Source organism: Strongylocentrotus purpuratus, unplaced genomic scaffold (assembly GCF_000002235.5).
Source record: "Strongylocentrotus purpuratus isolate Spur 01 unplaced genomic scaffold, Spur_5.0 spur5_scaffold_13, whole genome shotgun sequence".
Classification (NCBI taxonomy): domain Eukaryota; kingdom Metazoa; phylum Echinodermata; class Echinoidea; order Camarodonta; family Strongylocentrotidae; genus Strongylocentrotus; species Strongylocentrotus purpuratus.
Window position 1 is genome coordinate 11,544,749 of NW_022145598.1, and position 25,403 is coordinate 11,570,151.

At 37.3% G+C, this 25,403-nt stretch overlaps 2 protein-coding genes across 5 annotated transcripts in view; one reads left to right on the top strand and one right to left on the bottom strand.

Moving 5' to 3' along the window:
- The window catches only part of LOC589569 (regulator of MON1-CCZ1 complex), a 28,348-nt gene extending 9,622 nt beyond the window's left edge, over window positions 1-18,726 (bottom strand). For 2 of the 3 annotated variants that reach the window (XM_030982907.1, XM_030982909.1), the window contains exons 1-16: window positions 18,524-18,726; window positions 14,892-14,968; window positions 14,060-14,144; window positions 13,295-13,354; window positions 11,873-12,031; window positions 10,814-10,882; window positions 9,792-9,895; window positions 8,380-8,469; window positions 7,477-7,546; window positions 6,906-6,941; window positions 6,143-6,308; window positions 4,918-5,030; window positions 3,678-3,747; window positions 2,598-2,701; window positions 2,031-2,153; window positions 508-519 (exon numbers count right to left, since the gene is read on the bottom strand). In XM_030982907.1, the coding sequence (XP_030838767.1) occupies window positions 508-519; window positions 2,031-2,153; window positions 2,598-2,701; window positions 3,678-3,747; window positions 4,918-5,030; window positions 6,143-6,308; window positions 6,906-6,941; window positions 7,477-7,546; window positions 8,380-8,469; window positions 9,792-9,895; window positions 10,814-10,882; window positions 11,873-12,031; window positions 13,295-13,354; window positions 14,060-14,144; window positions 14,892-14,968; window positions 18,524-18,658 (1,473 nt within the window). In that variant the 5' untranslated portion in view covers window positions 18,659-18,726. The remainder of the gene's footprint in view (window positions 1-507; window positions 520-2,030; window positions 2,154-2,597; window positions 2,702-3,677; window positions 3,748-4,917; window positions 5,031-6,142; window positions 6,309-6,905; window positions 6,942-7,476; window positions 7,547-8,379; window positions 8,470-9,791; window positions 9,896-10,813; window positions 10,883-11,872; window positions 12,032-13,294; window positions 13,355-14,059; window positions 14,145-14,891; window positions 14,969-18,523) is intronic. The other variant, XM_030982908.1, reaches the window with a different exon arrangement.
- Window positions 18,727-19,484: 758 nt separating this feature from the next.
- Window positions 19,485-25,403, top strand: part of LOC583308 (choline transporter-like protein 1) — a 33,141-nt gene continuing 27,222 nt past the window's right edge. For both annotated transcript variants that reach the window (XM_030982911.1, XM_030982910.1), the window contains exons 1-4: window positions 19,485-19,814; window positions 22,409-22,487; window positions 23,881-23,985; window positions 24,830-24,972. In XM_030982911.1, the coding sequence (XP_030838771.1) occupies window positions 22,446-22,487; window positions 23,881-23,985; window positions 24,830-24,972 (290 nt within the window). In that variant the 5' untranslated portion in view covers window positions 19,485-19,814; window positions 22,409-22,445. The remainder of the gene's footprint in view (window positions 19,815-22,408; window positions 22,488-23,880; window positions 23,986-24,829; window positions 24,973-25,403) is intronic.

The following is a 25,403-nucleotide window of genomic DNA, read 5'->3' on the forward strand; positions in this document are numbered from 1 at the left end:
CCTATTTTTTTAATAACCATGGTTATTAAAAATATTAAATGTTTTATGCATGGTTACCGGGAATTTTACAGGAACAGTTGAAGTTTATGAATGCAATTCGACCAATCAGATGGCTGGATTTCTTAAGTGAGGTATATAATAGAAATTATTGCAACTGAATGCCCCAAAATATACCCAAAAATACCAAGTAAACGTCTAACTCAAACAAGTACATAATAGAGGTACATTCTATGGGTACATGTAGAAAGAAAAAAAGCAAGGTAAAAAAAAAAAAAAGGTGCCATAAACAGGGTGAATAGGAATATTGAAGAGAGCAGGAAAAACAATTGGGAAAATTTTCATAAAAGATTTTTTTTGTTTTCATTCATCCCAATAGCTTCTATTCACCCTGTTTTACATGTAAACAACACTGGGTAGATAGCTGTTAGGTCTTTGCTACACAACAGGGACAGATAACTAAAAGTACTAAAAACAGCAGTAAGACTGGACGAGACAAACGTCACTTACCTTCATTCTAGCCTTCATGGAAATAATTCCAAAATGAAAATATAAAATTAATTATTCAGAAGGTATGAACATTTTTTAGTGCATAATCATATTAATCATCTTATTTTTTATATTTTTTGTTATTAAAGTAAATAAATGCTAAACGGATTTGAACTGTGGTTCATAACCTGGTTAACATGAAAAACAAATCAAATTGAATTGAATTGAATTGACATGAATGGAGCTGAATTGGATTGAGTTGATTGGATTGGATGGGATTAAGATCAATTGATTTGAATGGATTGAACTGAATTGAATTGATTGAACTGAATTGAATTGAAATGAGCAGATTTAATTGAACTGAAATGAAATGAACTAGACTGAACTGAATTGAATTGAATTGAATTGAACCAAAATGAATGGATTGAATCTAATCGATCTAAATTGAATCAAACTGAACTTAATTGAACCGAATTAAATGGCATCGGAATTGACTGATACTAAACTAATACAGGACCTAGGAGTGCCCCTGAGAAACTCCACATAAGCTGTAGTTGAGGTACATTGCATGTATAGCGAAGTGGACCTTCCATTTAGTGTGGACATAATTTCTAGTATCAATAGCATTATCATTACGTTGTATACATCATGACTAAATTGGCTGAAGATATAAAAATGAAACTGGACCTAAGAATACCCCAGTGGAACTGCACATAAGCTGCAGTTGAGGTACAATTACATGTAAAGCGAAGTGGACCTTCTATCAGTGTTGATGCAAATTCTAACATCAACAGTATTATCATTATGTTGCATACAACATGATGAAATTGGTTGAAGACATAAAATAAAACTGGACCTAGGACTGCCCCTGAGGAACTCCGCATAAGCTGCAGTCGAGGTACATTACATGTATAGCGAAGTGGACCTTCTATCAGTGTGGATAAAAATTCTAACATCAACAGCATTATCATTATGTTGCATACATCATGATGAAATTGGTTGAAGATATAAAATAAAACTGGATTTAGGACTGCCCCTGAGCAACTCCACATAAGCTGCAGTCGAGGTACATTACATGTATAGCGAAGTGGACCTTCTATCAGTGTGGATAAAAATTCTAACACCAACAGCATTATCATTATGTTGCATACATCATGATGAAATTGGTTGAAGATATAAAATAAAACTGGACCTAGGAATGCCCCTGTGGAACTCCACATGAGCTGCAGTTGAGGTACATTACATGTATATTCACTATGAACATGACTGACAAAGAAAGCCGACAAAATATACAGTTCCTCAGGTAGACAAAGGAACATCCCTTCACTGCTATTATGTAAAAATGTGTAGAATGGGTGTCACATGCATATTCACCTTTTTACATAATAGCAGTGAAGGGATGTTCCTTTGTCTACCTGAGGAACTGTATATTTTGTCCATTTTCTTTGTCAGTCATGTTCATAGTGATTATAATATCAACAGCCTTATCATTATGTTGCATACATACATGTACATGATGAAAATGCAGTAGATATAATACTAACTTTCCTCTCTGCTACAGGTGTGAGTACATGGGTGTACATATCCGACTGATCGATGACGACCCTTGTGCCCGACGAAACCCTGGCTGCTGATTGGCTGCTCTTGGGTGACGATGCCTCCTCTGCCTATGTTCAAAACACAAAACACACTTTTTACAAATACAGTGAAACCTGTGTATAAAGACCACTCAAGAGAGACAGCAAAAGAGGTCTTTACATAAAGGTTCCTGTAATACATGTTCCTATGAGAAACACAGTTCAAGGGAAACACAAATTTTGGTCTTTACAGACAGGTGGTCTTTCTATTCAGGAGGTCGCTGAAGCAAGTTTGTCTGTACTTTCAAAATGGAAAGATAGAATCAAGACTAGTTACAGATAAGGCAAAACTATCCAAATGTCTACCTCATTCACAGCTCATAGTCTTTTTGCGCTTCTTCATTTTGATAAGCTACCGAATGCAATGAGAAATCACACAGTGGAAAAAACACAGGTATTTAAATTACCATGACTGTTATGCACACTACCATACCATCACAAATACATCATTATCTATATCTGCAATATACTTACATGATGGGCATGGCGTTCAGCCAAGTACGTCCTGTACACTTCATTAAGTTTGTTGAAGATTTTGGCTATGGTGGCAAGATTGCAGTGCTGACCAGGTACCAAGGCTGGGGAGAGAAAGAAATGTATTTTGTCTTCGTTTGTTTCTTTCCTGTTCCTGTATTTGTTATTACTTTTGTTACTGTATTTTATTACTGTGTGTTGTTGTATTTGTGACCCTGCCTTTTGCCAGTCAATGAAGAAATATTTATCTTCTTCCGGCAGAGGATCTGGCTAACTGCAATGTTACCTTTTTAATTTTCTGCTTTAAAATGCTCTTGGCAAAAGATTTGCCAAGAGCATTTCATCTGCAATCATCTTTCTTTTTAGTCTTTGTTCATAAACATGCAGTGGAGTTCACTGTATCAGTCCATGATTTCCAAATTATACCACTCACCCCAAAACAATTTGCTCTGTAAGATATGGGTTCCATTTTCCTATATATAATTTTTTTTTAAATATAAAAAAAACTCTCAATAAGAATAGGAGCATTTATTCTGGAGTTGACCATTCAACACATTGATTGTTAACCTTTCCAGAGAAGGTTGAGTTCTGGGAAGAGGTGAAAAATAATTTGTGAGCGGATTCATTGTATTATGCAAGTGTGGAAGTGCATCAGATAAAAAATGTTCCCCGAAAAGCATGGCTCTTCAAATGCCTTAATATTCTAAATTTGTGAGCGGATTCATTGTATTATGCAAGTGTGGAAGTACATCAGATAAAAAATGTTCCCTGAAAAGCATGGCTCTTCAAATGCCTTAATATTCTAAATATTCTAAAATCATAAAAATTGGGACAGATTTGTATGCCACATGTTTGTGTAGTACCATAAACATCTTTCTGTGTACAGTGCCTGTAACTTAATTAACCAAGACTGGGCGAAATTTCTTATCATTTTGATGATTCCAAAACGTTGCAGTACACACCAATACTTATATGCTAGATAATCAACCTTTTCTGATCGATACCACAATGTTTCTTTCACAAATTGCATGATCAGAACTCAACTTTATCTTTAACACATTCTATTAATTCACTACTTACCTGTTTGTAGAACGTACAGAATGACCTTCTTGCTCTCCCTCCTCAGCAACAAGAAATCTATCAATCGACACTGCAAAGTAGAGATGGATAGATTAGGTAAATCACAAGCCGCATTGTTGAGGAAATACAAAGCTCTACAAAATCACAAAATATTCTGTTTCTAGAGAAAGCATGGTTTGGAAAGAAATGTAGCTCATAAAATTAGAAGAGGGCAAATACAAGAAACTGATTGGTTGAAAATAAAGTTCTGTTAATTTTTTAGTTTTAGGTTTATCACAGAGTTCATGCAAGATGCCCTGAGGGTACCTTTCGATACCTCTTTTGAATTTAAAACATCCACTTCCTATTTTGTTTTTAATAAAGAAAAACAAAAAAACCAATGAGAACAAACAAATTGATAATAACCCTAAATAATAAATCTAAAATGTAAGCTTCTAAGTTGTAACACAGGGAATGGGACAGTATGTTCGAGGTTGAAAGAAAGCACCACTCCCCAGAAGTAATTGTACGTACTACGAAACTGTCTAAACACCAATAGATATATATGTTACTTCACTACATATTTGGTCTGAGCAACATTTACAAGTAGGCTCCATTCAAGTTTTTATCTGAATAGAATGACAATGCATATATACTAAAATCTGTATAACATATGGTTAAACTAGATGGATCTTCAACTGCGTGCAATTGAAATGATGCCTCCGCCACAGAGCGATTTTACAAACCAAAACAGAAGCAAATTAAAAAAATCAAGTTTGATTGTTATACATTTACAGATTCTCAGAATATTGTGATTACAAGCCATTTCTCATATACATGTACATGTATGACCCTTTGATCTTTGACTTCATGACCCTAAAATCTAATCAGTTCATTGGCCCTGCCAGATACATATCTGTCCAGAGTTTGATAGTAATCCATCCGTCGGTACTATTGACAATGCGTTCACAAGCTATTTTTGGTACATAATGAGCCCCATGGCTATCGACCTTTGACCCAAAAATCTAATCAGCTCATTGGCTCTGGAAGATACATACATGACTTAAGTTTGGCGGTAATCCGTCAATCGGTTCTTGAGACCATGAGAACGGGACCTACAGACGGATGTACGTATGGACTGACGGACAACCCAAAACATAATGCCTCTGGCTACTTTGTAGCGGAGGCATAAGAATAGCTGTAGGTATAGTTCATGAGGATGAGCCTTTCAAATGTAGGCAGATGACAGTTTAATACATACCTTGTCTGGTATCATAGGTACTAGAGCATCTAATCTCAGACTGATATGCCATAGACATCCTAGCTTGGCATCAATGACGATGTTTGGTTGGAATACAACCCAGTTGGGAGAGTCTGGGATTTGGAATCATAAGTCAAGGTATAAACATCTGATCCATAAAACATATTATAAATATATGTAGCAAGACTAGCAACTACATTTAGTTTAAATCAATAAGAAATTTATCCGTGGTTAATCAGTAGACAATGCTTTCAGGAGATTGAAACATGAGTGTGAACCAGTAAGTCAAGCATCAGTTCATTTTTAATAATCAATAGATTAGTATCTTTTTTTTACCCCGGAAAGCCTCATCTGTATCAATCAGTCTTGGTTACGTTTGTATCCCTGTCACCTAGAGTTTCACTGCATTGATGGGGGAGCGGGGAGCACTTCTGATTGCTAGTTGCTTCTCACAATTTTGTGTAAGTCTTCTTTGAAAATGTGATATTGCAATCATAGAGAAATCAATTTGGCTTATCAAGCATTTTTCAGCTTCTTCTATACACGTATCCCAGTCACCCGTACCTCATGCTGATGTTTATGCTTCAAGGGAGTGTAACTTGGCAAATACTGGTTAATGCCATCTACGACATCTTTTGGCCAACTGCACATAAACGAATGAACTTGATTAACGGTAGTCAGTGACTTAATCTCTACATGGTCAGTGTTTGTGAAACAGACCGAAGTTCTACTCACGCTTTGGTTTTGCGTATGTCGCACGCATATGATTGCTGCAGTCGCGTTGTCCGTAGTCGTATTAAACCCAATCGGCCCCAAGTCAGGCCACAGGAAAGACATTTAGTCTCATCAGGCTACCATCCCTTTAAATCCAGTCTGTACTAGTTTGGCCAGGGGGGATTAGACCTCCCTGCAAGGTTACTGACTGGTGGCTATTTCATCAAATCAGCTCTCAATTAACATAAGAAAAAGGGGACCATGGGGGACCAACAGGCACCGATTAGGCATTGCTTGCTATATAGAGGGCACAAGTAGCTACATAGTGCAATGGGACTTTAAGTAACTTTGGTTTATACAAGTACCAACAATACTTTATACATGTACCCAAGTGGCTTTGGATTGCACAGTACAAACACGAATTCATTTCACTCCTCAAATCTCACACAGAATGGTCCCCCAGAGCACCACCTATCTGCATCAATTATTCCTTGTTAGAACCAAAGGATACAGAGATCTACACCGACTTCCCTCATCTCTAGTCCCGTCTGCGTGGGTATTCCGGCCACCTTGAGTTTGACCGGTTTGATGGGCAGGGGGGCAAGCACGGGGTGGTGGTAGTTGCAGTTGTTGTCCGTTTCGCTGGGGGCCAACCCGATGTCAAACACCATCGAAGTCTGAAACATGATTAATGGTGAACATACATTAGTCGGAATGGGGGACCTTTACGGTTTCTGTGATTTAATTTGCCTGCCCCTTTCCTGGCAAATTGTAAATGCTCATGGGAATCAGGATTAAGTTTTGTTTTAATGATTTTCATCCTTTGTTTTGTATGATTTGTTTATCTATGTAATACTTTTGGATACACTTTGCTTTGCCGAATAAATAAGAACAAAGAATAATAATTGATATTGAAAAACATGTGTTTATATTCTTGATGTTTATGGTAGTTGTGTACTTTGAAATATCAACATGATAAGGAAATGTAAAGTACAAAGATAATAAGCTATCACAAAGATTGCAATAATATTACTCTGTTAATATTTGATATTGTCATCTTGATGTTGCATTTTTTTTTTGTCTGGAAAGCGCTCAAGTAAAATGCACACAAGAAAACAATCTGAGGTCTAGTACTATACTAATCTAATCTGTAAAGAAATTTGCTATCAAAATGCAGATGCATGATTGTATACACAATTTTGAAGGTTCTTAAGGAATAAAAGTAATTTTAATTATTACAATTTCAATGATTAAAGTAATATTTGATTTCATACCTTTGATGCTTGATGGTGCACAACTACAAGGTTATCCTGTTAAAGAGAAAATTATACATATTTTAAAAGATGAAATAAGGAGAATTACAATCATGACATGACAACACCTCAATTAAGTAATAAGAGAGAAAGAAAGGATGAAGAACAAGAACAAGAAAAACAAGAACAAGAAAAAAGAAGGTGAAGAAGAAGAAGAATAATAGGAAAGAAAATCTACACTTTAATTTGATCAAGGGTATGAATTTTCTTTGAAATTCTTTGAAAACTGAGTAGGATGTTCAGCATCGCAAACATTTTCATGAGGATAAGTACATGTATTTCCCTTCACCTTTACAAGAAGAAAAATAAGTTTCACAAAACATAAAGTATCACTGGAATCCCTGGAACACTGCAAACATGAATTGCTCATCAAATCATTTACAACTGACAACCACGATGACATAACATATCCTCTTCTAACGATTCAAACAATGGTTGTAACAGAGAGGGTATGATAATGCCAATGGCTCTTTCCACTTGTATCGACCATGTACAAGTACAAACAAATTTTTTCTAATTTAACTCTACTCACGACAACATTAACTGCAAATCGGCCGCTCATGTCGAGCCTGAGTACATCTGTTTTCTTGGCTGGAGATTCTCTGAAAGGAAGAATTCATCATATCATATCATTACAGTTGTTCTACCTTCTGCATGTAAAAATAAATTACTCATGTGATGTCCACCGTTTATTTAATTAGTCTTACAACGTAGGCAAATCATTTTTCATATTGCATATAACTGAACACAAACAAACGTAAGCGGTGCTCTATTTTTATTCCCTTGTACTGCCTTGATATGCAGGAACTGAGCTTCCAGTAGTAAATGCACGTTGATACATGTAGGCTTTGGCTCTTTGATGTTGTGTCTCACACGCACAGTCAAACATTTGCTGGTCTTGGATCGCTTATTGCTTCTTCTTCATTTTTTGTTTAGTATTTGTAAAGTTTTTCAATTGTGGAATGGTCATTTCCCAACATGATGGTCTGGAATTATGACTATGCTAGTACTTAATCCATTGACTACTGAATTCTCTCATTTCCATAGGCTTTAGTACAGGAGTCACCAGGTTCCTGTAGGCATTGGGTCAAGGCGTGCAGTGTATGCAGTGAATAGACCGGAAATTTGTGTGTTTGCAAAAATATCCTGCATGTTGATAACGAAATGCATTATGGGCCTGTTTTACGATATGCGATATGGAGAAATAAAATAAACTCAGTTGGGGTAGCAGTGGTCTCGTAATCCAGCGACCCGGGTTCGAAACCAAGTCGAAGCGCTAGTGCCCTTCGGTAAGGCATTAATCCTCATTACCAGGTCCCTCGAAGAGGACCTAAAGCCTTCGGTCCTCTGGTTGCTTACTAACAAGCATTTATGCTTTCTTAGCAGTCAGGTAAAATAACCGCCGCCACATAAAATAAACTGTATGTGTACGTACCTTTGTACTTGGTAGAGCACTATCTCTGCACCTTGGTTAGACGGTCCCCTCGGCTGATGACGGAGCACAACAACGTATATCACACTGTACCTGATTAGCATACAATGATTAATAAGACAATAAAAACACATTTAAAAGAATGATGACAACAAGAAAAACTGTAATGATAATAGAAATTTGTACCATGTCTATTAGAGTCCGCACTATTTATAAGCGCCTTTGGCAGAAATGAATTGTCGGCATACCTAAGAGTAAGTGAAATAAGTTTTTAATTCTCTAAAAAGTTTCCAGTACAACCAATACCGAGAGCTTTTCAGATTTATCTCCAAATGTACCTCTTTGAATACCGATGCTTGCAGCATGCAAATCAGCCAATTTGCTCCGTAAGGCAATTCCAGTTAGGCGAGGCGTCAAAAATATTGATACCAGCAGGCTGCCGCCTCACGTATTGGCGCATCGAGGCTGCAATTACGGCCGAAGCCTGGCTGGGGCAATTATTTTTCACTTATTAGCCCAGCCGGCTTGCGCCAGGCTGGGATCTGAGGCTCGGTTTCCATTCGAAAGGCGGCAGCCGGCGCATGCTTTTGAATGCCATTTCCTACCGCCAGCGGTAGCCGGCTGAGCTAATTTAAAAAATGCAGCCAGGACGCACAAGTGCAGTTAGCTGCCGCTGGCTGGTATATTTATTTTTTGACGCCTCGCCTTACCCATGCACACCTTCGATATCGGTCATTGTTGACAGTCCTTTGCTAGACTTGTTCTACCTAGGCAAAAGAAAAGTCTTGCCCATGATGCATGGACATTCCTTAGACACTAGTTACGAGGAAAATTCATGTTTAAACTCTCTGAGAAATTTAGCAAAAGTAGAACCAAACATGATGTCATTAATCAGCAAAGCAACCATGCATGAGTGCAATCCAAGCAATGCTGACCAACCAGAAGTTGGTTTTCCAGCACTTTTGTCCGGATATCAGCAATGACAGTTAATGTCAGCCATATTCAATAGCCTAATTTTTTTCTGATTGAAGCATAACCTGATATTACGACACAATTCTGACACATTGATTAAAGGTAATGTATTCCTTTTGCAGCCAACATCAAATTCTGTAGAAGTTTGCAGGAATCATCAATATGTCACGTATGTCCTTTCTGCGAAATTAATACGCTAGCAGTATGCAAGGAAACCTGTTTACTTTCTAGACTTCACTGTCAGACACGATTGAGTGACTGACAGGCTTTTTTGTTTGTTTTGGTAATAACATACATAACACGAGCTGTAACAGTTACAGGTACATGAACATTTATCTGCATCAAGAACTTTAACATTTCATTTTTTGAGCCTGCAAATGGGACATACACCTGTAGCACCTTTAACATGTGGATGTACATCTATAAAGACGGAATGCACTTACAAGATTGCTATCGTGACATCCCTCTCCAGTAGGCATAGTTTGGGAGGCTTGGGAATGACGGGAAGATCTACTTCAAACTTGGGCAGCTTGGTAACATTACCTGTCTGCAAACATAGAACAACGATGAAAAAAAAAAGGTAATAACTATACCATCTGTCTCTAAAGGTATTGTATTAAACACAGTAATTTTGATATAATGCAGACATATTAAAGCTCCAGATACCTGGGCACTGTAGTATAATGCAGGGTTTTTCAACCTTTTTTTTATATTCAGGGCACTCTTTTAAGAAATAATTTTTTTTTGTGTCACCCCAATCCCAAATTAATTGGCAGAAAATTTAATTTTGCATCTCTCAAACATACGTCACGTGCCAAGTACACTTGGGCACAATTGTTTCTGAACTTTGTGAGCGAGCGAAAAAGTAATGACACTTTTAATATGACAAAAATGTTACTTTACAATCAATTCCTAGAAAAAATATAGAATTAAGTGTGCAGGCACTTTGCTGCCGAGTACATGAATAAAAAAAATCATTATGTGCAGTCAATTAGTTGCAAGAATATGGAGGTATTTAGGAACTTTGCTGCCAGAAATCATAATTTTTCTAAAGGTTTTGAGCCAGTGAAGCGAGCAAGGAAGAATGATACTCTATAATCTTTAAAATACTATTCCCTCATGATATTACATACATCAAGCGGTTTCTGATATTAGTTTTTCATGAATCAACGTTATTTCAAAATAATATGATTAAAAAAATATATCAATAAAATTCTTTCGCGGCGCCCTGGTTGAAAAAAAGCTGGTATAATGTATATTACCAAAAAGTATGCAGACAAATTATTAATGTCATAAGATTTGCTCTGAACTAAAAAAAAGTCGGGTGTTGGTTGCAATCAGATTTTAGGTTAGGTTTATGATTATGGTTGGGGAAAGTATCTGTTCCATGGTTAAAGTTACAAATTCAAGTTGACCATGGAGGAATTATCGCAGAAACATGTGCCGTTTCAATATGTGAACCTACCTTAAAATGTATAGGTGTCAGTACGTTACCAAGTGTTGAGGATGAAACTAGTAGTAATGAGCTGTCATTCTGAAATAGGAAAAAGATGTAAGCAGAGCATGACAGGCAGTGCATTGCATGTACAGGGCATGCATCGTGGTACCACAGCTGAAATATCAAGTGTAATGTATTCATTTTTGTAACAGAATTTTAGGAAATTAAAATGAAAGGGGAAAACCAACAAGAATTCAAAACAAAATATAAAACATTAGTTTTTGCACAGATCCACTTTTTTTTAAAACTACAGTACATGTGTGCATACGTGTACACTATGATGTATTTTGATTAGGCAACTAGATATTGGCGCTTTATAAATACCTGGATTGGATTGGATTGAATTTTAGGAAATTAAAATGACCTACAAGATTTCAGAACAAACTACATCACACAATAAATACAAAACATTGGTTTTTGCACAGATGCACTTTAATTTTTTTCTTACAGTACATGTGTGCATACATGTAAACTATAAATGTATTGCTGTATCATACAGTCACAAACCAAAGACTCATACAAAATATCTTATTTTATACTATGACAATTATTTATTATTTCATTCTTATTAGTAGTAGCTGTCTGTGGCAAAGCGACAATGACCATCTTCACTTTTAAATAACATAATCATGAAGGCTGCTTGCAAAGTTTGGTAAGTACCGGTAGCTCTTGCAAGTTACTAACGGCACTCTCTCGGGGAACTGGTGGCAGTTTCACACCGGGGAGGACAAGCCAGGACAGGTGTGAACCACTAGACCCTGCAGTGACTGGTCGAAGGATGTCGGGAGTTCTGTATTGTCAATTGCCCTCAATGCTGTCACGGTGGCATGGTTATCTGTTAGGGTTTGTTAGGGTTAGCTCCCTTATCCTAGGATCCTAAAGAAAACCTGAACCACAAGGCAGTGGTATACAGTACACCTATGCATGGCAGCGATGCCAAACTCCCTGTTAAACTCATTCTTATTATGGTCACAATAAAATGTTTTTTGAGATTATCAACAGGATCTAAACCACCACCATACCTACCATAAATGTGAACCAGTTGATGCCAATACTGATAGTCTTCAGTGACCTCAGAGTCTTCTTCTCAGCGGTCACCTGATAAAGCTCCAACCCATGGTCTGTGATGAAGATGATCTCATTCCCACTAATCCAGTTAAAGCCGTTGATTTTGGTAGTCTTGCCCTGGTGGTGATAAAGTCAATTCCAAACATTAAAGGTTAATGCAAAGTTTTGGGAAATTTTGAAAGTTAGATGAATAGTAATTCTTTAAAATGTTGATATATTTGGATGCCCCTGTGGATGTATTATACGCACTAAAAAATTCAGCCCCTGAAACACTTCTGCTTTAAATGTCAAATATTTCAAATTGCGCCTAAGGCCATTCCATGGTACATGTAGCTGCAATCATGAACATTTCAGAATATGCAGTGCTAATATATAATTTCCAAACGGGAATAGCAAATCAGTCAATTGTAGTCAAGAAACATTTTTTTAAAGCTAAAGTAATATCAGTCTTGAGAGGGAGCTATACAACATAAAGAGTTTGTTATTTACAATTTCATCACTTTCATCACGATGTCAACCGCGACAATGATCATTGAATATTCTTAAATCAAACATTCTTCCAATATGTTCATTTGAACCGAACTCATGACTCCATACCAACACTTTGTATTACCTTTAACATTTCTAAAGAATTTCAATTTTGAATAAAGAATGTTATAGACAATTTAGTAAAAACCTAAAATGAATGAGGTACTTTTACAACAGGTGAATATCCTAGCAACCATTCATCAAATTTATGAAATATTTCATGTAGGTTTGTTACAGAATGACATACAAGGTAATTTTTGGGGTCATTCCGTTAAAAAAAAGCCATTCAAAATTCAAAATTATGAGTTTGATGAATGGTCGATCATAGGAAACTTGACTGTTGTGAAAATACTGTACCTCATACACAAAATATCATTAATCTGCATGACATCCTTGAAATGTCTATAAGATTCTTTTTTTTTAAATGGCAAATTCTTTGGAAATGCCATTCCATAATGAGTTGAATCTACTATAAACTAACAAACGACTAAGGTGGCACAACAAAATGCCCCCTGAGTAGAATGAGTAAATTTAGAAAATTATTATTTCATATGGAGCCGGAAAATAAATGTACTATCTCAACTAGGCTTAAAGTTACCTAAACTTACATTCAGATGTCACACACACACACACACACAATTCCAATTAACAGATATCATGGACATTCCGGACACATCTTTCCACGCGACTACATTTCGCTAAGCTACCCAACATTTTTAAGATCACTAGTAAATCTAGATCGTTCACTCATTGATCATTCATTATCAAGATAAAAAATAGGGCACGAGGAAGGGTATAGGCAAAAATAGCGACTGACATGTAACGATGATACTTATTGTTCATTACACATACCTTGCAAGTTTGGGAATACTCTGTAGTGTCAGCACTGCCAGAATGAAAGTTGATGAATTCCTGTTACCGGTAGACAAAAGACAATCCACTGACTTTAATATACATGTAGAAAATGCTCCAGAATATTCTTTCTTTTAATCTCAAAATCATAATTCTAAATTTAGAGAAAATCAGTCATTATTCATTAACCCGGCTTTTGATGGATACAGTTATTCTAAGGGAATTTTTAGGAATATGGTACTAGACCATCATTGTATACATTCAATTCTACCGAAGTAACATTAGCCATTAGCAAAGCATTATAATCTCTGCAAATTTAAGATTTCAGTAGAATTCATTGTCAAGCAGAATATTTCATAGGCCTATATACATGTAGAGCATGAGATCTTAGTCTAGATTAATGTTAGTGCTGTGCATATGTATGTACTGTACATTATAGCGTAAGACATATATTTATCATCATTTACTTCTCACTATTATGTCACGTTCACAAACAGTGGAATGACATTGTCTGTTTGATTACTAAGTGTGAGTAATGTCTGCTGTCTGGATTGCTTCGTTGGCTATGAGAAAAATTTGATAACAGTAATAAGAGGATCTTCAATGCCAAATTGTGAGTAATGTCTGCTGTCTGGATTGCTTCATTGGCTATGAGAAAAATTTGATAACAGAAATAAGAGGATCTTCAATGCCAAATTTTAAGTACGGGATCATTGATGTATAAGTAGTAGTCAAAGTAAACTACAGTGATTTTAGTTCTCTTACCACTGTTCTTTGTGATCTCTGTACAGCTAGAATTCGTAGATCGGCTGAGAATTTGATGGATATGACCGGACCTTTGTCTTCCATTCTGTAGAAGTAAGAAAGCAAAGAATTCTCATTACAATACTTACATACAAATTATTTGTTTGCTTTGATAAATTCCTTTTAATTTGTATGCAGCATCTGCTTTTCCTCCACCTCCACCTCCTCTTTCTCCTTTTTTTCTAAATTTTATTTGTCTTCTTCTTCTTCTTCTCTTACTCCTCCTTCTTCCCTACCTCATCCTCCTCTGTCTTTTACTCCTTTCCTCTCCTTCTATTTTTGTTCTCATTTTGGGAATTTAAAGCCTATCTGCACTTTGGCTAGGAAGGATTCACTATGAACATGACAGACAATGAAAGCGGACAAAATATACAGTTCCTCAGGTAGACAAAGGAACATCCCCTCACTGCTATTATGTAAAAATGTGTAGAACAGGTGAATATGCATGTGACACCTGTTCTACACATTTTTACATAATAGCAGTGAAGGGATGTCCCTTTGTCTACCTGAGGAACTGTATATTTTGTTCGCTTTCATCGTCTGTCATGTTCATAGTGATTATACCTCCCTGCATGGTCTCTAGCAGGTGGTTATCTCATCAAATCAGCTCTCAATTGACATAAGAAAAAGGGAACCATGGGGGATCAACAGGTACCGCTTTTAAAGGCATTCTTGGCTGTATAAAGGGTGCAAGTAGCTACAAGTAGTGGAGTCCCACTTTTAAAAAAGCAACTGATTTCAACTTTGCCAAACTCAAAATTATGGTACATGTGCTTGTATTTTTGCTGTGTACCTGAATGTTGTGCTGGTCTTTTCGTCTGTACCTTTGACGACAACTCCAAAGGCTCCACCTGATCGTACTGCAAACACCTGATCAAGCAAGAAAAGTTGAATGATTTAAAAACATTGGAAATAGTCTTACTGGATGAAATGATACAGATATTCAACCCTATAATTGGCAGTGCATTGGCATTATCTACAGTACATATACATGTATGTACAGTGGGGGTAATTGCCCGTTTGGCACATAATTTTTAATTGCCTTCAAGAAAGAAAGATTCAAGATTTACGTCAGTCTATTAATCTCACCAAGATCTACATTGTATTTACCTTGAATGTAAAATTAAATATCATTCAATGTCAACTACAGTATTAGGCCATGGGTCATTCCATGTCAAATCACCCAATGGTTTTAACCCGACCATTTTTGATTTTGATGAAACTTAGTGTACTTGTTGAGTGTGATCTCACAGCACCAAATCCCAAATTTTAGGTCAATCGGTTGAGGGGTTTGGGAGATACAGCCCACCAAATTTTGAGATTTTTTCAAAAATGGGGGTGGCGGGCCTACCTTTGAACCCTTGTATCTCGGGACCTACAGTAATGGGTCAATCTTCACAAAATTTGTATTGTTGGAAAGGGTATTCAATAAGGATTCCAAATCTGCCGCCATTTTGAAAATTTGTACATGTTGGGGTACTTTGACCTCTCGACCTAAGATTTGACCTTGAAATTGACCTTGTGGATCACGTGACCTTGACAACATTTTTCATGAAATGTAATCTCTGACATGTTCACTAAAAAATATAAAAGTTTCAGAGATATAATATTTTTGTTTAGGAGCAATAAGGATTGGAAGTATCCATACTTAGAGATATTTACAATAAACCCTATAATACATGCAATATGCACAGTACAACATACATCTTCCACATGCTTTTTTATTCTAGTCATATCCATTCTAAATGTCAGCAGTACTTGAATAGAAATAAAATGACAAGTTCATATAGGCCTAAAGGGTTAACAGGATGTATGGCTGTGCGCCATCTACACGTTCGTAATGGCGTTATCACAGTTTTTCCTTCATAATCATTTTTGCCTTCGGCGTAGACTAGAAGGGATGAGGTTGACGGCAGCGAGAGTTTAACACGGCTTGCAAGATTTTCAACATGGATGTCGATTTTGACCCATAATTTCCTTAAAAGGGACCATTAAACGGATTATTTCAATCAAGTTAGTAAGTGGAACCGATGTATTATAGCCTAGGCCTAATGTAAAATTGGATATGCACGAGGTAAAATGACATTTTGGGGGATTTTGGGGGCATAACAATACGGCCGTGGCAAGTTTGTTCATGTTTGTGGGAGGGGCCTAACGGCTAAAATCTAGCCGTGATATCTTCAACATAGGCTGGCATAGGCGATCGTTCAGTCTCTATAACCGGAGGTCTAGTGGAGCCAGACGTAGTCTCAGTGGAACAACCGACGGTATAGAGACTGAAGCTTTCGGTCTACACTCACACATGCATTGACAACAATATTACTTGTTAAAAACTACATGTACCCCAGGGGCCCGTTCCTACAAACCGTCATAAGTCTAACTTCTTGACTAAATCAGCGTTAGTGAACAACTTGTCCGCTACGTGTTTCACCAAGCCCTCTTTGCCAAGATCAACGACAACATCCTGACTAAGGAGTTATGACACCTCTGACACCGTCGTATCTCTGTCATAACTATTTAGTCGATGGGCAGCGCCATCACATGTCATTTATTGGGTAGACTATGGCTGGCAAAAAAGGACAATAAATCCTCCAACTATGATTTTTCTACACATTCACTTAAACAGTGAATTATCGTTTTTTGTATTTGATTATCTCATGAAAATATGCCATGTTTGTATTTAAGGATTTTTCCACTTAAATAAACTGATTATACGCCTTTATTTCCACATTGTAAACTCGTCGAAGGGATATGTATTTTGCCACGGCAGGCAAGCCATAGTTTGAAGTGTATTCTTTAGTTTTCAGACCCATATTAATTTCGAGATGAATTCTATTTTCAATTATGTAAAGTGAATGGTTTAAACATATGTTTTAACCTTTGAAATATTGAAGTTTTGTAATTTTTATATTGTGCTGACGCCAAAAACATTGAACACAAATTTCATTACATCGTATTTTTTCAAAGAATAATATAAGGGTGTATTTTTATAAACTATCAAATGAAAATATTCGGGGGGTGCCCATCTCAACAACAAAACTGATTCACTGGTCATGTAATAGGGTGTCTGATCGCGCACCCGATGTTGTGTGCTAAAATCTTTCCCATAGAGATTGCACACATCCCTATGTGGTCTACATGCATTGCGCGACCAAGCAAAATTGGTCAATGGTTTTATGAAAAATTTGAAATTCAAACCTTTATAACAAATGATCCTGAAGGTGAAACTCAATAAATGTGGTGTCATATGAAAGAGCAGGTTTTTCTCCATATTCCCCGTAGGGGGCCACCCCCGGAATTCTAAAAATATCTTGCTCAAAACAGCGATTTAAACATCGTTTCCATGGTAACTCGGAGATTTACCAATTTCACGAACTGCTCCCCCGAGGGATAAGTTGGGCCAGCTGTAAAGAATATATCCATGCACTTATTTTTTCTCTAGTCCCAAGGGATCATTTGTTACAACAGTTTGAAAATACCCTTGCTCCACACTTTGCATATCGTGCTGTGCATTAGCTGTGCAGCTTTTGAGCAGAAATTATAACTCTGCGTGAACCACTTTTCTGTCCATTCTGACCAAAATGCTATGAATATTGCACAATTTTTGAGGGGCTGTATCTTTTGATAGAAACATCGGTGAGTCTTGAAATTTGAAAGGTATTATTCTGATTACATTTGTTATTCCAATATCAAACAAAAATGGTGAAAAACGATCCCAAATTGAAAATTGAAAAATCGTTCAGACACCCTACATGTAATGAAAAACTCACAATTATATTTTACAAGTACTTCAATTGTTTAATCTACACAAATTTGGAAGTATATTGGATCTATTATTTCTTGGTATCATTTTCAATCTTTTTTATTACTAATTTATTTAAATAGATCTAATTGCATTTTCCCTAATATTAATTTTGTAATAATCTGGTGGTAGACCTATTGCGACTAAGGCTAATTCTCGGCTCCTCTTCTCGCCGATAATATCGATCTCACGAGATACTAGCTAGTAAGCTCTTCGTGAAACGGTTTAGAAAGATCAGAGACATCTCCGTAGTTGGTGGATAGAGTTATGACTGTCTTGTCGTTGGTTTCTAGGAACGAGCCCCTGGCCCTGGGCATTAGAATTTAACAGTTAGATCTAGATCTAGGTCTAAATAAGAATAAAAACAATTTTACAATCACGTATAGAGTCCACCCCTTTCCTTATTGAATGCCAGGCCAAACTATATGACTATGCAGTCTTTGCAGTTAAATCATATCCAAAGTTAAAATGCCCACGCCCACATAAAATCTCAACTCAACCTGAGCTGTACGCTGTGGTAGCGCACAACCACCACCATATTTCCAAGATTAGTTACCGCCATAGCTCCGGCGACATTCACAGACAACGTTCCGTACGGTTCAAGACTTTCGCAGCGTACTTACTTGTCGTTTCACTTCATCGTAAAATACGTTGGTCTGTCGACTGATAGGTTCGAATCTTATCGGATTTCCCGACAGTTCTACATAGTGTGATTGGTCTTCAGCCATTTTTGTAGAGATCCAGGAACAGATTTGCATTTGAAATTGTGAAAACGGTATCCCAGTTTCGCCACACAACTCAGATTACGGGCTCAGTGCACATGAACTTTGACCCTGAGTTGAATGAATGAATACGAATATCGCCTTATTGTGTGATCGTTTACGGGAAATATTGGGGCGTTATGGGGGGGGGGGGGGGGGGGGGGGGGGGGGGGGGGGGGGGTTAATGTGGTTTTCAACCCCATTAATTTCTTTCCTCCTACCTCTCTTCTCAAAGGCTATCATGCCCGTCTGTACTCAGCACAATGAACTAAGTAAGGATCTCTGGATAATATAGGCCACCCCTTTTATTTATTCCTTTTGAGTGTGTTTTTTTGTGACAAATAATAGTGCCAGTAGGAATTTTCCAACGCATCAGTACCATACTATATATATATATATATACACATATTGTCCGTGTGGTAACACCCGCCTTGAAAAATTAATTACTCGTGCCATCTTTGGAAACCTTAGGGTGGTTGCTTTAATTATTAGGACAGGGGGGGGGGGGGTTAATTTGGCCTGGTCGGAAAATGGCAAAGGTCATTATATTGCATAATTTCCTTGCGAGATAAATTGTAGCTAGCCTACTATACTGCAGGAACCCCTCGAATCCCCTTTAAATTAAAAAAAAAAACATCACACAAACACAAACACAAACACAAACAAAACAAAACACCCAAACCCCTAGAATTATCTTTGGTAGAACCCGGCCGCCCTCCCAATATCAACAAAGTCATTACCCGTTATCACCGACAAAAGATGATTAATATTATATTGAATTATTTCATCGCGAGATAATTTGTTATAGCTAGCCTACTCAATCATTCAATTATCCGACGTACACGGAATGAGAGTTGTCATGGTTCTACTATTACAAGCTCGCATCATTATACAAACTGGTCGTCACATATCACATAGATGACACTACATGCAGCCATACAACAATTACCATGCTCAATGGCATTCTGCAAAATTTGAATGCAACAGGCTGGAAGAACTTCACATTTGGATTATCTTTTCTTATTATGGTTTTCTGATGACGATATCTAAGTTCAGTGTTGGCTAATTAAATGACTGCCCTGCTTGACACATATTCATTTTAAGGACTGTCGTCTCGTGTGGAAGTCTGACAGGATAATTACAATATAAATGGGTAAGTTTGTATTATACATGCTAATTTTGTTGTAATGCACCATTAATTTTAATCTTCATGTCATCTGTAATGTAATTCCAACTCTCTCCACAATTTGTTTGTAGTTTTGTCGGGAGAATAACAAATATTACAAAAATATAGTAATTTAGTGTAGGTATATTTCAATGCTAAAGCCCTATTAAAGTATGTTACTGTCTAATTTTAAGGACACCTTGTAATACATTGGGAATTATATTTGCTTTTTATTTATTTGAGGCTACTTTTTTGTTAAAATAAATGCGATAGAGGGCATAACAGAAAGATTATCTAGTCGACCTCCTTCCATCGTTGGGGGGGGGGGGGGGGGGTAAACGCCAAATATAAAGTATAAAGCAACATTACACAGCTCATTGTAATTAGTCAAAATGTTACTCTTCCTCAGAAGACTAGTTTAATAATACTTCATCTGCTGATGACGTTGTTGTAGGCATACAAAATATGATAGGTATACACAACAGCTCATGTAGTATTTAAATAATAATTTAAGGCTATTCGGTGCTGATTGTAAACAAATTCCCTTTGAGAGCGGTGAGGATCATGAGGTCGGCTCGAATATCGGGAAAGGGCAGCGAGGTCGAGAAGTTTGGGAACCTTTTTTGTTAAAAAGTTTCAAGCACACACAGTCGACAGGCATATAGATATGTATTATTCTTATTGAGGCAACGATGATTTCTTTATTTGAAAAGCAAAAAGGGTGCTGGGGGAGCTCGAGAAGAACATTGTGTACTGATGATAGTAGCTCGTCTTTATTATACATTTATGGGAAATAATTCATGTGAGGCAATTAGTGAAGAATAATCCCTTTGGAATAATTTTTTTCGTGCACACAATATCCACCAAAAGCTTTTCACAAAATAGAAAGCTGGCAATTAAATTTGTGTCCATGGCCCTTTCACATAATTATCCTAATGCATTCAGTTTTGTTTTTGAGATTTGAAAGGCACCAAACCTTGATTATTGTGTTGCATGGTATTATTATCATGTGAGAATCTTTAAAATTTATAGTGAAAGAAAGACAGACGATCTCCTTGAAATTTGTATGCAATTCCTGTTAGTAAATGTAAATTATATCGTTTAAATGACTTAGGGGCATATGTCACATGTACAAGTTTTTTTTTTCTGTGAATAATGCACATGAATGTATGCGCAACGAATTTCCTTTTGAACCAATACATTTGTATTGAATTGAACATGCATGAGTCTCGGTTGCCTTGGTTACCGGTGACAACACAGCTGCCATGGTGATCACGTGACATCCCCATTATGGCCGTTTCAAGAAAGTGCTTCAGCTAGATGGCAGTGTTTTACACTGTAAACAGGATATTGCAAAAGGAGGCTCTTGGAAGAGAAAGAGAGAGAGAGAGAGAGAGAGAGAGGGGGAGGGAAAAAGAGAGAAAAAGAGAGAGAGGGAGAGGGAGAGAGGGATAGAAAGAGAGAGAGAGAGAGAGAGAGAAAGAGAGAGAGAAAGAGAGAGAGAGAAAGAGAGAAAGAAAACAAAAGTGGGGGGGGGGGGGTCCTTGATGTATGAGCTTCTTAGATTATTAAAAAGAAAAGAAAACAACAAAAATACTGGCATAAATAACAAAACAAGAAAGAAAAAGAAAAAGAAAAGAAAAGAAAAGCCATGTATTGTCATTTTAGCGACAAAAATCAGGCACCCCCCCCCCCCCCACCAATAACAATTTTGGTCCTGTTCTTGGCTTTGCCGTTATAAAATAATTTGTAAGACTATTAATGGATGCAAACCGTTCAAAATCATTATACTGAGACACCGGTATCCACCCTTACTCTTTCCTGGATTAAATGCTTTATCATGGTTTTTCGTAATCTTGTTATGATTTCGTCCAATGATAGGCCCCACTGCACTACGTATAGCTACTTGTGCCCTCTATATAGCAAACAATACCTAAGATCCCCTTTTTCTTATGATAATTGAGAGCTGATTTTATGAGATAACCACATGTCAGTGACCATGCAGGGAGGTCTAATCCCTCTTGGCCAACTAGCAATAATAATAATAATATTGGATTCTTATAATAATTGATAATTGAGAGCTGATTTAATGAGATAACCACCTGTCAGTGACCATGCAGGGAGGTCTAATCCCTCTTGGCCAATTAGTAACAATAATATTGGATTCTTATAATAATTGATAATTGAGAGCTGATTTAATGAGATAACCACCTGTCAGTGACCATGCAGGGAGGTCTAATCCCTCTTGGCCAACTAGTAATAATAATAATAATGGATTCTTATATCGACCTTGCAAGGTCCTCAAGGCGCTCCAACATTACCCGTACCCATAACATTACGTTGCTAGGCTGCCGATTTCGACGCTCACAGCATTTCAAGGAATTCCTTCCTACCGATACCAATTTAACACCTGGGTGGAGAGTGGCAAGTGTAGATCAATGTCTTGCCAAAGGACATCAGTGTCGCGGCGGGACTCGAACCGCGGACCCTGTGATTCACAGTCCGACGACTTATCCACTACGCCACAACACATCTACAGAGGGGCTTTAAAATATTCCTTGATTATCTTTCATTGGACACAGAACCTGCATATGTAGCTTCATATCAGAGTAAACAGTCATGAGCTGCTGTGGTGGTCAAAACCGTGTTCGACCCTTTAACGTAAGTAACATATAATACCAATGATTGTTATATAATTCATTATCTATTTCTTTTTATAAAATTCGATTCTTTATGTTCCTTTCAACTAGGCTTTTATGCCTCTAGAATTTTCCATTTCTCTTTTCTTTTGTTAATTAAGATATAAACCTGTTAATAGACTATTCTTGTGGAAGAGGATATAATCACATTAAATTACCAAGGCTAATTTGTTACGAGCGTAAGTGCAATAATGAAACTTTTTAATCTGTCAAAAAAGGTAAAAGTTCGTATGATATTCCACTGATAATCAACACGCCATTTTTGACCTGCCTTGATGTAACTAGATCACAACGCGCTTTTATGAGCATGCGCGCTGCATAACGTAATGTCTTTGTTACGTCACACGCGTCATTCATCATTGTCAGTGATTGCGCCTGCGCAGAAAATACACGTCTCGAAGCAACAATAAGTTGTTAGATTTCGTTAGAATAAAATTCAAACAATCCTTAAACGCATAAGTAACACAAATAAAATCAAATAACAAACAAGCAAATAAACACAAGAAGTTACAAATGCTAGAAGAAAAAAATTCCATTTAAAATGGGCGCTGTATTGGAAGTAGAATCGGGCGAACCCGAAACTAAGCCGGAACCTGAGAAGAATTCGAAACAAAAGCAAACTGATGGGGCAGGTCCCTCGCGTAAGAAAGTAAGTATAAATAAGTATTTTCAATATCATAGCTAGTCAGTTCGGTCATAGCTTAGATCTTCTTGAAATTATTCACGTCCATGTACGTCCTCGACCAAAACGCAATAATAAGTTGTTTTCATTAACAATTTTGTGTTATGTCATAAAATGCCTTCTCTTAATTTTTCTCCTCCTGCATTCCTTAATTTGTTTTATTATTTTACTTTGTTTCTACCTTTCCTGTCTCTTATTTTCTTATAATTGCTGACTTGGTCCAGTGACGCCTCTCAGCTAGCCCAAGAATTTAATTACATGGTGTGAAAAGGCTATTGGTGTTATGCGCTACATAATAGGAAAAATTACCTGAATTTATTATCTTTTAATCCATACAAAAATCGCAAGGGACCAGGGAATGGTTTTATTATTGTGCTAGGCACCTATTGGTCTCAGGTTATCAGCCAATAACCAATGCCCATGTTATAACTAGTTTGTTTGTCTGTTTACCCGACTGCTAAAAACACGGTTATAACTCATCTCCGAGGGACTTGGTAATGAGGATTGATGCATTACCAAACGGCAGCGTATCGACTTGGTTTCGATCCCGGGACCTCCAGGTTCCGAGACCGCTGATCTACCACTTGAGCCATTATAATAATCGTCTGCCTTTCCATGTGCATAATTTTAACCCTCACTACTTAGTATGATTCCCATTTTTTTTCCTTCATAGGATGGACCGGTCCAAGTCGAGGATGACTTCAACGGACCGCTGTCGGAGAGGAGTTGCCGTGATATCCCATGTCTCATTATCTTCCTCGCATTCCTCGGTGGCATGGTATGTATGATAATGACGATAACGGCGTCGACGACGACGAAGACGATTGCAACGGCTTTGTTATTTGTTCGAATCGTTGCTTATTACATATTAAGAAATAAAATAAAAATCGCCCACTGAACCGTTATCAGGTGCTGGATGTATGAAATGATTACAAAAAGATTCACTTATGCACATCGAAAGTGCATATTACGCACCTTAGGGCCCGAATACACAAAGGAGATTTGTCGACAAACCTAGGTTTATGTGCGGCATAATTAGACGCGTTTCAGACCAAGGTTTGTCTGAACCTTTGGTCTGAAACGCATCGAATACTTCAGAATACGGGCCTTTGTGTGTGAGTGCGTGTATGTGTGCGTGTGGGGTGGGGGTGGAAGGGTGTCCTTTTCTCCTTCTTCTTCTTCTTCTGTTTCTTCTTCTTTTCATTTCTTTCCTTTTCCTTCCTTTTTTTAATCCTCATCATTATCTTCTTCTCCTGCTTCCTATTCCTTCTTTCTTACTTTCTTTCTTTCTTTCATTTTACGATGCATGCGAGCTGTATTATTATGATTGTGTATTAACGGAGTCGTATGGAGATGAATTAATGACAAACCCACAATAATTAAGGTTCAAAAGCTGCAAATACCAACCGTAAACGACATTTTTGTATTATATTTTGTTGTTGGTATGTGACACGTATCATTTATTGCTATCTCTTTCTTTATATTAAAATCTCTCTCTCTCTCTCTCTCTCTCCCCCACCTCTCTCTCTCTCTCTCTCCCACTTCTCTCTCTCTCTCTCTCTCTCTCTCTCTACCCCCTCCCCATTCCCCTTTTCCCCTCCCCTCACTCCCGCATCCTGCAGGGATACGTCACCTACCTCGCTCTTCGGGACGGGAATCCCGACAGGTTGATTTACGGAGATGACAGCTATGGCAACATCTGCGGCAAGAAGAACAATCCAATCGAGAACGTTTCACTCTCTGGGAGAGACATGACCGATAAACCGTGAGTACATGAATCATACATTCAGTGGCATATTAAGAACGAAGAGGGCACGGGGAAGGGGGTTGGGTTTTTTTTTCTCTCTCTCTCTCTCTCTCTCTCTTTCTTTATTTCTCTCTCTCTCTCTCTCTCTCTCTCTCTCTCTCTCTCTTTCTTTATTTCTCTCTCTCTCTCTCGAAAGCTAACGTTGGCAAACAATATTCAACTTCAATCCTTTTTCATAAAACTTGTTAACAATAACAAGGTACGATAACTGTTACAAGCTACTGAAATCCTTACATTTGATTGTCTACGAGCAGATTTGTCATAGGTCTGTGCTAGATGTTATTGATCAAAAGTTTTATAAAACGTGCCCCAGGACCATAAACAGAACAGATTCAGGTTTCTGAATGAAAAGTAGTTAGAACCTTGCGTACAGTATTTATTAAACATCA